Raw genomic sequence first — 12,377 nt, forward strand, 5'->3', positions numbered from 1 at the left:
ACTTGATTCCCTTCTTTTCTGTTGCCAGGTTTTGAAATGTGGTGAGCATGCTTCTGAACTTGCTTGTGGCTGCCTTTCCATTCTGGAATGCCACTTTTCAAAAAATAAAATGGCACGTCATACTAATGTTGGTCCCTATGTTTTATTAGAGTAAATAAAGTGTGTCCCTATCTGGCTACATAACTCAGTGAGTCAGAACCAGAGGCTGGGAACTCCATTCCCCAGTGTGCTGTCCAGGAGAAGAGCCAGCCTGCGTAGCCTTGGGCAAGCTGCATAGTTCCAGAGTGTCCCAGGAGAAGGGAAGGGTAAACCACTTTGGAGCATTCTATACCTAGAAAACCTTGGAAAGGGTTGTCATATGTTGCCATGGCTTTTTATCTTTACGATTATTTTTTGTGCTTACATAAAGGAATTATCTATCAGTCAGAGTGTAAATAAGGTAGATGGGGGGCATCAGTCTTTCTGATGTTGTTTTTGATCTTAAGGAATGCATGCCAAATTCTCCACCTTCCTTTCCCTGTTTTAAAAATCGAAATATACGCTAGATGAACAACCTCATGAACAATCCACATGCATTCCGCCAAATTTTCTTCCTTAGAATATGTCACATAAAAGCTAAGAATTATGGTTGTTTACTATGTACTTTTTCCCGTTTAATGAGTTCCAGTAATAATTTCTCTCTCTTTTTCTAATCAAGTAATCAGGATCACAGAGATATAAAACAAAAAATGGAAGCCTGAAGGGGGGGAAATGTCCCAAATCTGTCCATGCTTCTGCATATCCTATCTAATTAGAAGCTATTATCATAATGGTGAGGGAGATTGATGAAGAAACTCAGTGAAGCACAAAATGGCCTGTGAAGGCCGCAGCTAATGTAAAATCTCTAAAAAGCCATCAGTGCCTGATCTAAACTGTCAGGGGGGTAGCCGGCTAGCGTAGAAGAGAGCTAATGAGGTAGTGAGACTTTCATCTGTTGGCTGAAATCCAGCTCACGTCCTTTGTTTTTGTGAAGATTTGAGTGTTAGTACTATGGAAGCAGTACTAAGACCCTGATGTTGGGAAAGTGTGAAGGCAAGAGGAGAAGGGGACGACAGAGGACGAGATGGCTGGACAGTGTCATCGAAGCGACCAACATGAATTTGATCAAACTCCGGGAGGCAGTGGAAGACAGGAGGGCCTGGCGTGCTCTGGTCCATGGGGCCACGAAGAGTTGGACACGACTTAACGACTAAACAACAACTGTGGAGCAACCATATTTCTTTTTCTGGGGGCTGTCAGCAGGTGAAGCACCTTTGCTGTTATTGCTTCATTTAACAAGGGAGCATCTGCAATAGCCCTGCCACTGAGGCAGCATTCACATAAAGGAAACAGTACTTGGGCATTCTTGTCAGAACCACCACTAAGGCATATCTGTTTTCTGCACTCCAAAACCCATGCGAAGGGGTGACATTTACCTTACGGCAACTCCCCCCCCCAAAAAAAAACCCCATGCACACATTTGAGATCACAGAGTGGAGGAGGCTTGATCTTAACTCCCTCGTAGTCTCTACACTGTGCCATCAGTTGTAATGGAAGGTATAGAGAATGTTTAAACAGGATTTATCAGATGACACAATGGTGTTAGACTGCACCCAGAGCTGTTCATAGATTTGCTGGCAGCAAGAAGACTAGAAACGTTTAGTCCTTCATCTTTAAAAAAGAAAAAGAAAAGAAATGCAGATCCTCACAGTAAACCCAGATCTGTTTCGATCCTTGTCTGAGCATACAAGCTCCTCTGTGGATGGAAACAATGGGAAACTTTATAGTTCTTAAGGCTAGAGATCACTTTATATGCTGGACTAGCTGAAGGAAACTAACGAAAGTAAGACCGGGCAGCTTTATTGTTATTTGGAATTCACCGAATAATGCCATTTCTGGATATATCCAAATTCAAATTTGATAGCCCCGAGCAGTAATGATAATTGATTGGCGTGTCCATGAGCTTCCTAAGGGAGAAGGACTCTGGTGAAAGCAAAACCTGCAAAAGATGTCTATCTGCACCAATGACATCTAGAAGCAGGCACAGACACCAGAAGGTATTTTTTCACATTGTTTTTTTCCATTTGAAGTTTGGGCATAAATGCTTATGAATTCCCCGAGCATTTCTTATTAGGATATGCGCTGGTGCAAGCCTGCACTGCAGCAGTTTGTGTCCTTTTCTGAACCCTCAACTTACATTAACTTTCTCTACATATCGTTGTGTATTGTTGACTTTATTAAGCAATAAGATTTAGGACTTGTAGATTCATAGATTAATACAGTACATTATAAATCAGCAGGAAAATATATTAGGTATAGGCCCCTCTGGGGTAAATCATGCAGGGGAATAACATTTTTTTATAGAGAGATAGATATATTAATTTAACAGATTCTGTATTTATGCATATATGGGTCAAGTGGCACATGTCCTCCAAACCTTTGAGAGTGTGACACAGGTCCTTAGCAGGTAGACAGTCATCCTTAGGTAGGTGAGCTCAGTGTTCCAGGGCTTGATTGGCGTAAAGGGGGGTTATAATGAGGGGAGAGTCTAGGTGGATGGGAGATTCAGTGTTTTTCCCAGCATGAAGTGGTGGCCCTGGTCAGCAAGCAAAATTTTGCCTTCTTGTGCAAGGAGGAGGAGTATGTTCTAGCAAACCCTCTTGGACACCCAAATTTAACAGCAGGCAATGGATATTAAGCAGCAACGGGGGTGCGGTTAGGGGCGTATTGGCAGACATCGTTCCATCACATGCAGCACCAGCAGCTAGTGAAGAAAGTCTGGCAGGCACTGAAGGGTCACACAGAGCAGGAAGAATCCAGCAATGTGTTTACTCTGTATTGTTCCTGGCTCAAGTATTTAATTGATTTGTATTCTTGAAGGCTTTCACGGCCGGGATTCGATGGTTGTTGTGGGTTTTCTGGGTTGTTTGGCTGTGTTCTGAAGGTTTTTCTTCCTAATGTTTTGCCAGTCTCTGTGGCCGGCATCTTCAGAGGACAGGAGTCAGAACTCTGCTGGACTCTGGTGCAGTTTGCTTGGTTAGTTGAGTATTTATAGCTATGGGATCACCTTTTGTCCTGTTCAGAAGATTGTGTGATTATGGTGATCAGCGTGTTTTTTGTTGTGCGTGTATTGTTGTGATAAGGGGGAGAGATTATCTATCACTGTGATTGATGAGTGTCGTTAGCTGGTCTTTTGTGTGGAATGATCACTGGCCCTTGTGGTTGGGTAGAGTTCATTGACTTTTGCAGGCTGTATTTTTCAGTGCTGGGAGCCAGGCTTTCTTGAGTTTTAAACTTTCTTCTTTTTTGTTGAAGCTCTGTTGGTGTTTGTGGATTTCAATGGCTTCCCTGTGCAATCTAACATAATGATTGCTGGTGTTCTCCAGTACTTCAGTATTTTGAAATAGAACGCCGTGCCCAGCTTGTTTCAGGGCATGTTCAGCTACTGCCGATTTTTCCAGTTGTTTTAGTCCGCAGCGTCTCTCATGTTCTTTGATTCTGGTATGGATGCTGCATTTTGTGGCTCCAGTATATACCTGGGTATATATTTAATTATGCAGGCTACACATCTCCCCCCCCCCAGTGAGCTTGATACTCAATTAACTGACCTCAGAAGGATGGAAGGCTGAAGCAGCCTTGAGACAGCTACTTGAGCCCATTGGGATCGAACTCAGGTCACAAAAAGTCTTCTGCAGTACTGCAGTTTAACCACGGCGTCATAAGACTTCTTAATAGGGTAAGACTAAAGTATTGGGAGGGTGCTGAGCAGGGAGTTTCCCCCAGCCATATGGCCCTCCTGGTTTCACCCACACCAAGACAGGCAGTGGTTAGAGCAGGCCTCCCTGATCCTGGTGGTTCTTGACAGAAGGAATCTGTTCGGGGAGGTCTGGCCATGGTGGCAATGGGACTGCTGTCTTGCCCGCCAACACATATGCCCAGTGAGAGTGTGTTCTCTCAGGCTGAGGCGACATTGTCAGTCCATAATGCTCATGCCTGGAACATGGATCTGTAGAAAAACCTATTTTCCTTAAGGTCAATCTACCATCACGGGACTTCCCTGAAGTCCCCTTTAAGTAAAAGAGATAGGCATACTCTGCTCACAGTACTAGGTATGCCACGCTTCATGCTGCTGCCCCCTCCTTCTGCCTCCTTCATTCTTCCAAGGGCTACTCCAAGATTGTGCTCCCTCCCCCAACTGAGCTGGGCCCCATTCTGCTGTAACAGTTCTCACCCTCCACAGGCCATCTGCTGTTCCAGTCTGTCTGCCCTGGGTGTTCCCCCCCTGCCCTCCCCCTTAGTGTGTGACCTGCCCTCTGCTTCCCTGATGCTGCTGCCCTTCCATGCTGGCATCTCCACTGTTCAGGGTTCTGTCAGGAGGCCCATTTCAGCCACTTCCTGATTCCTAGGCACTGAGGGGAATGTACACAACCTCATTAATTACAGCTGAATAGTGTTTGGTGCAACATTTGGCAAGACTCTTGTAACTGCCATCCAACGTCACTGTGCTCTCGGCCGGCCTGCCAAGTAAATGACAGGGGAATGGCGAGATGAATGCGCAGCAGGGGGCGGGGCAGGTCCTTGAACCCCTGACCCAAGTTAGTGCAATGAGATCCCCTCCTGCAGGTAAAGGGACAGAGATGGGCCCTAACATACTACAGTCAATGAAGTTAAATTGGGCATTTTCTAATATGAATGAGGGGGGAACTCAGTTAAAATAGACACTAATTCAATTGTCAAATTACTGTCTATTTTAACAGAGTTCTTCCCCCCCCCCATTGTTTCTCTGGTGTGACTTCGCTGAGGAGAGAGAGAAAGCTGTTGCTAGGTGACATCCTCCTCAATGAACTCTCAATTTCTTCCAAGATCTGCATTGCTCAGCCTATTGAAAAGTCTTAAAGTAAAGGAAGAGAAAGGAGATGTGTTTGTAATGGAGAGAGAAACAGAAAGCAAAAAAAGGTGTTTTTTGTTGGTGGTGGTGTTGTGTGAGGAAGAAATCTTACTCTTGCAGTTTCTCGCTTCTCTCCAAAACTCGAAACAGGGGCAAAGGAGTAGAGGAGTGAAATTAAGGATAGGATTTTTCAACTTAATTATGATTTTAAAAAGCAAAAGGAAAGTGTGCTGCTTGTATACCACCCCATATCACTTCAAGTACTCTCTGGGCAGTTTATAAGTTAATTATGAGGGCTGCACCTTGTGCGCCCCCCCCCCACTCGTTTTACCAACCTCAGAAGGATAGAAGGCTGAGTCAACCTTCAGTCGGCTAGCTGGGACTGAACCCCAGGCCGTGAGCACAGTTTTGGCTGCAGTACAGCAGTTTAAAGTTCATGGCGCAGTTTAACTACTCCATGAAGCCCGTTATTACATCACTAAACTAAAAAATAGTTTATTACTGTAAGTAATGTAACATAAACTTAAATGCCAGTTTAAACACTCTATTTTCAATGTAAATGTAACCTAATTAGCTTTTTAAGTTTGTTAAGAATAAAGCTAACTTTTGACCCATTTTTGCTAACTTTTCAATCTCTGGGAAGAGACCAGGTGATTCCACCCTGCTTATTTCCAGAAATGAATTCTACCCAGGATCTTCACAATGTAGTGTTTCTGGCCCAAATTTTACTAATTATGGTTTGATTATCTGGGTGGAAGTGCATATCTCTGGGTGTTGTTCTGTGGTCATGAGGGGTAATGATGTCACTGACCTCGAGAAAGACAGGTTTGGTAGAAAGAGTGGGTTGTTATTTCAAAACGTTCATTCTGTATTACTGTATGATGGAGACTAGCTCAATTTTTTTCATGGTGACTCTTAGGTGTTTGTACCCCACCAGCTTGGCTTCTGAATTTCCTATGCAGTGGTTTTCAGAAACAGTAAAGGTTTCCCACAGAAAAAGAGTAGTACTACAGATGTGCAATGCATTTACAACCCCTTGGGGATCCTGAAGTGCTTGTTAAAGTACTGTAACTGCATAGACCAGTGGTTCCCAAACTTGGGTCTTCAGATGTTCTTGGACTTCAGCTCCCAGAAATCCTGGCCAGCACTGCTAGTGGTGAAGGCTTCTGGGAGTTTTAATTCAAGAAGATTTAGGGACCTATGGTTGGGAACCACTGGCACAGACTGTATGATACAGAAATCCTGTAGAACCAAACAACTTGTGTCTTGTTTTTGCTCACTGGTTATTTCGTTAGCCTGACCTGCTTTTTCAGTCTCTCCTTGACCTTTTGCTCTCCTCCCATGATCAAGCAGCAGAGAGTAGGCCTCCGGGTGTAGGAAATAGACAAGTTTTGATCATTTGAACTTTTTTACTTTTTCAGCATAAAATCTTATCTTCCTACTTCTGAAAGCTTAAAAGTCTGTGAAATTTGAAAGTCAAGAGTTGCACCTGTGAGTAGCTTCTTGTTTAGCTACCCACACTGAAGCCCTGTTCAGCAAAACAGGATGCGAGAGGTCTGAATGGTGGTGGGGACACCCATAATCACTGTCTCCTACACAATGACAGGCAGACCTTTGCACAGAGGCCAGACTCTGAAGTCAACATGCTTGGTTAAAAGCATTTAAACCCTGGCAAGGCACAGAGCTCTGTGTAAGCCCCTGCAGTTGAGCATGCTTGCCGGCCTTTCCTGAGATATTTAGGTTAACTGCAATAAGGTCTGATTGACTGCTGGGTGTCCCCCAGACTGACTTGTGTGCATCCACCACCCATTTAATCCTTCCTGTGCTTTCAGACATAACACTTGAATAGGGCTAGAGATGTCATGTGCTGGCCATTTTTGAAGGGTCAGGAGGATGGAGCTATTGGGGTCTGTTGTAATTTTTACCACGTGGCTCAGCGTGTTGCTTTCATTTTGTGTTCCATTTGACTCTAATAGGGGAGGCCGGAGAAAAGGGAGAGAAAGGTGCTCCAGGACGACCAGGACGGGTTGGACCTCCAGGAGAAAAAGGTAACATCCCTTCAAGAGGAAAGCTTACGTTGGCTTTTCTTTACCAAATTGGATGCTTTACATTTCCTCGTCATGAGTGATGGCCAATAATCACATATAACAAGCTTTCTGGCAGTGATTTTCTGCATGTGTCTTGTTGCTAGAGCTGCTGAACTAGGTTTGTAGGCCAGTCAAATCCAACCTAATTCAGATTCTTGGCTTTTAAAAACAACAGCTCAGCAAGGCTGCAGTATTTATTTGAGATTATTTGAGTGTATCTTCACTGAGATTTTTAGGGAACTACGATGCTCGTAGCGATTTTTATCTGCTGTCTATACTCTCGGTGGCTAGAAACAGAGGGTTGTATTGTAAAGGTATGCAAAGGGGAGAGCTCTTTGGGGAGAGGAAATCCGCTTGGGCTGGCCCGAGGTATTTTGCTGCCTGAGGCAGAAGAGTAAATGCTTCCTCCTCTTCTTGTCAAAGTGCACAGTATTGAATACCAGCGAAGTCAATTTGGCACTTGAGGAGGTAGATCCCTCAAGTGTCTTTCCCTGGCAGTTAAAAACACATTAATAATGAACTAACCATTTGTGCCTTTGTATGATACTCCCAAGTCATGAGGCAGCCCTCACAGTGAGCCCAGGATTGTGGCTGGTGGTATTCTGAAAAATACCCTAAAAGAGGCCGTTGTACACCAAGAGAACGGAAATCTTAAGAGCGAGCCGTGATACACCAGAAGCCTGTTTACTTAAGCATTTTTTTATTTCTGCTCTTCTGGACCACCAGACAGACAGACAGACAGACAGACAAACACACACACACACGCACACACACACTTACACATTACTAATGTCTGTGAACGAAGGAAGAATTGTATTCACACGGGCACGTATACAGACTAACAAGCAGTTCACCACGGCAACATCAAATACCTTGGCAGATATTCAGAGGGGGACAAAAAAATAATGGCCATGATTTCCTCAGCACAGACATATGGGCTATTTATTATGAAGACAATATCAAAAGTTTTGGAAAGACCGTTTAGAAAACATTAATGGGGAACAAAGAAAACCTGAAAATGAACCCAGGTTAATAATATCTGTTTTTATTATTTTTACAATAATAATAGTAATTTTTATAATAATTAATATCTCTCATTCCCTCTCCCCCCCCTTTTTTTTTTAATTTAAGGTTCTATTGCGCATTTTGAGATGGGGGAAAAAGCAAAGTAGTCTTCCCTAACATGGTGCCTTTGAGATATTTTGGGCTTCAGTTCTCTTGAGCCTTATTTTTCAAAGCCAATAGGCTGGAACAGAGGGAGCTGAAATCTGAAACATTCAAGATGGAGAAGGCTGGTGTAGAGAAATGGACTTAGCTTAGGAATGTGCAAAGTAGCCTGCGGTGTGATAGGTCTAAATCTAATTACTACTCCCAGCTAGAACACATCCACTGAAAATCAACTGCTGGTTGACATCCTGCTCACACAGTTATGGCATAGCTGTGTGAACAGGATTTTGGCCACTGAATGGTAAATCAATCCTGGAATGAATCCTATTAATTTAGTGGGTCTTCTTTCCTGACTAACAACTGGTTCTAGGCCACAGCATATTAAATCTCATGTAAAGAGAGAGAGAGAGATAACAGTCTTAGAACCGCTGAGCTGGAAGGGACCCTATGGATCATCAAGTCCTGCCCTTGTCAAGGAAGCACAGTCGGGAATTGAACTCCCAACCTCTGGCTCCTCAGCCAGAGACCTAAACCACTGAGCCATCCAGCAGTGGAAAGGATTATGAAATATGGCTCTTTCCTCTGCCGTATGTTGCTCCACTGTTGTTGTTTTAAAATTAAGAATACTGTGAAGGAAAGTTTGCAGCAGTATGTGAAATAATCAGGGCAATAATTATTTCCGTTTCTTGGTTTATGAGATAAGTGAAAATGTCACTTCAGAGTACGGCACACAGACTTCCTTGTGCTGGTTCCTGTTGCTGAATGTTTTGTACTGTATGATGTTTACAAGAAAGGGCATAAAGTCATAGGGAGCAAATTAATTGTGTTTATATAGCAAAAGTTATATTTATGGGCTAAATACATGGCTGTTTAATCTCAGATGCAGCTGCCTGACACAACATATTAACGAGGGCTAGGAGAGGTCCAGGGGTTCAGATTTACTTCTTTCCTTTATTCCCAATTGCTGTTTAATTTATGATGCTCATGATTAGAAACTGGCAACCAATTCCTCTCTTCTCCCAGTTGCCTCTGTGCACTTCTACAGCAGATATTACTTTGAACCAAAAATGTCCTCATTTTCCCCTTTTTTTCTTCCACATACCAATAGAAACTATTGTTTTGTGACAGTGTGGCCTTGGTAACACAAGTAGGTGCAAGCTAATATTGCATGATAGCCAGATGTTAGAAAATGCCTCCCAGGTATGAACCAGTGGGCTTTTTGACTGCGATATTTTGTTGCTGGATGTATAAGTTTATCTACTAGAATAAAGTAGTCAGAGGGCCATGTAGCACAGTTAATTTCTTAATAGGCTGGTTGTCTTTCCTGAAATATACTGAGGTTTCTGACATAGGCTCTCTTAGGCCCAATAAACAGTCCTCGTATTATGTTTATTCTTCTTTCTCAAAGCTCCTAAAACTCCAGTATAATATCTCTCATTGTTGGAAAGTTGTGGGATGGAAGGAGAAGGTCTTTAATTAAGGAAAACCACTGCTAGTAGTGAAGTCATCCTCGTCATGGCAGTTTTCAGTAATTAAAGACTTCCCCTTGCCATACTGCATCTCTAGAGGCTCCCAAAAGTAAAACGGATTACAAGGGAGGCCTGGGAGCTTCAGGAAAGTAGTCGGAAACGTTTTATTTCTGAAAAATGACTGCTGCTGCTGACACCATCAGCATAAATTACAACAACTGAATTTCATCCACTAATTCACTAGCAAACCCAGGCCAAAATCTGTATTAGTCTTTTGCCTCCTGAATGTGCAGCTACAGATTTAAGCTAGTTTACCAGTTATATCTCCCTTTAAACTGTAGTTTTGTGAAGAGCAGATGAGGCTCTTTCAACAGAGAACTTTCCACACTTTCACAAAATTCCCAAGATTCTTTGAGGAAAGCCATGGATGGGATTTCCTGTTGGTTTAGCAAGATGCACATGTTGGATATTCTGCAACCTGCACACGAGGAACCTTGAGAAGTTTTAGCTGGGAGGACCCTTGGCTGGACTGGGGTTGCTGTCAGTCAACTCAGGAGCAGCCAATCGTTCCCTCTCTCTCTCAGATTCTTTTGTCCTTTTTTTCTTTCTTTTTCCAGTCCGTTATTTTTTCTGTCACGGTTTGCAATGGAGTCTGTCAGAAGAGAGACAGGAAAACTGGGAATGGGGTTCTTGCAATATGGCTTCCCAGCTGACTGTAGCACCGGTCAGACATAAGAGTGTCCACAAGCTACGGAAGGCTTCTGACCACGTAGCGTCTCCTCTTAAGCTTCTTATGTAAAGCTGGCTTAGCCTCTGTAGTCCTAGCCTCTGGCTTCTAAAATAGTGGCCATTTTTATGGGACAGAACCTAAAAAGAAGAGATACTGTGTTTCCCCGAAAATAAGACAGGGTCTTATATTAATTTTGCTCCAAAAAACACATTACGGCTTATTTTCAGGGGATGTTTTATATTTTTTTTCATGTACAACAATCTACATTTACTCAAATACAGTCACACCACCTTCTTCTGGTTGCTGCACAATGGTGGAGGGCGGGGGTTCACTTAACTGGGGCTTATTTTTGGTTTAGGGCTTATATTACGAGCATCTTGAAAAATCATACTAGGGCTTATTTTCTGGTTAGGTCTTATTTTCAGGGAAACAGGGCAACAATTGGCACTTTTTATTCTTCAGCTTGTCTTCGATGATCCAGAGTAAGAACATTTGCTAAACTCACATACAAAGAATGAATATAACTTCCTTCTGCTGCATATGTAATAGAAAGTCTGACTAAATAAGGGGGGGGGGGGGAGAGCCAGATGCAGAAACTGTATTCACAGTATTTATTATGTCTAATTTCTGCCAGAATGTTCATATTTATTTTTCATTCATTAAACATTACTGCAATTTTTAAGTGGCTCATTTTGCCACAGTGCTATATACAGGGGCTTGGGCTACTTTTAGCCATTGGACAATATGTACGTAACTCCCTGCTTACCCTTTGGCAAAACTGATGCTGCCCTCATGACGCAGACTGCTTCACTTTTTCTGGAGCTCCTTTATGAATGTAAATGTCCCTAGTGTAATTATTCTTCCATACCCATCCTTTTTTCCCCAGTGTAAATTCCTTTCCAGTGTAAATTTACTCCTGCTCTTTTAAGCTTTAACTGTTGTTTAGCAATAAATCTACACCAGCACTAACCACTATTGTCATCTGCCAGGATTTAGGAAAAAAAAATACATTGAAGGCTCATCCAGATGGAGCCTTTGTTCCTCCCCCCCACTTTGGACCAGATGGTGCCACTTAATGCCAAATGAGCACAGATTTTACTGAGTGTCCCCATTTTTGCCTAAAATAATTTCTCTTCTTTTTTTACCAAAAGAAGGAAATGGTGATCTGTGGTGTATGTGGGTATAATATCTTGTGATTGCTGTCTGTAAAACAAGGTGTTTGTGAACAAAAAAAAATATTAAAAATGCAGAGGAATAAAAAAATTCAGCAAACAGGCTAAAAAAAAGACATAAAGGCAATATTTCCAGCTGAGAGCATCTTCAGTCTGCCGCCATAACCTTTTACTTTAGATAGATACTTGTTTTAACACAAGCAGTAACCACATCACATTTTATTCACAATCTCTTCTCAAAATAGACCATGCTCATTTTAACTTCCAAATTCTAATTCACAGCTCCTACTGAAAGCGCTCACTAACTCTCTCTCATATACTCTCCCTTATACACAAAACTGAACTTCTCCAGCCAGGAGCCATACAAGACCAGTCAACTCACTGTTCGCCTTCATAAACATTCTTTCACACTTCTCAGCTGTCTTTAACGGTTACTCTTGGCACACGTTGCACATCCCACTGTTAATCAACCCCAGTCACTTACCATGTAAACAAACAAACAAGCAAACAAAAAATGCTATACACAAAACACACATGCCGTACAAGTTCGCTACAGGCTTAATGCAAGTCAGTTTTTCGCTTTTCCAGGGTTATGATTTGCAAATCTCCGTTAAGAGAGAATATAAGAGAGAATTTAGTGTATTCTTTCCATGTCTGTTTCTGGTTTATAGTGCTGCATCTTTGGGAATTAAATACAACAATTGGGTTCCATGATTTAGGTGTCATTAAAACTGTCCCTCCCTACCTTTATCAGGCAAAGACTCTACCTTGTTTTCAGTCTTTTATATGAAAAGACAGCAAATTGGGAACAAACAGGCTGCCCACACCTTCATATCACTGACTCCT

The 12,377-nt window shown here is 42.5% G+C and overlaps 2 protein-coding genes across 6 annotated transcripts in view; one reads left to right on the forward strand and one right to left on the reverse strand.

Annotated features, from left to right (window-relative positions):
• Positions 1–12,377, reverse strand: part of LOC144587799 (uncharacterized) — an 887,030-nt gene that overhangs the window by 226,992 nt on the left and 647,661 nt on the right. The gene's annotated exons all lie outside the window — the stretch shown is intronic.
• COLEC11 (collectin subfamily member 11) overlaps positions 1–12,377 on the forward strand; it is a 38,113-nt gene that overhangs the window by 17,957 nt on the left and 7,779 nt on the right. For 4 of the 5 annotated variants that reach the window (XM_020782597.3, XM_020782598.3, XM_078389177.1 and 1 more), the window contains one exon: positions 6,883–6,954. In XM_020782597.3, coding sequence (XP_020638256.1) covers positions 6,883–6,954 — 72 coding nt within the window. Of the gene's footprint in view, positions 1–4,487; positions 4,642–6,882; positions 6,955–12,377 lie in introns of those variants that run through there. The other variant, XM_073001138.2, reaches the window with a different exon arrangement.

This window comes from Pogona vitticeps, chromosome 1 (genome assembly GCF_051106095.1).
Source record: "Pogona vitticeps strain Pit_001003342236 chromosome 1, PviZW2.1, whole genome shotgun sequence".
Lineage (NCBI taxonomy): Eukaryota > Metazoa > Chordata > Lepidosauria > Squamata > Agamidae > Pogona > Pogona vitticeps.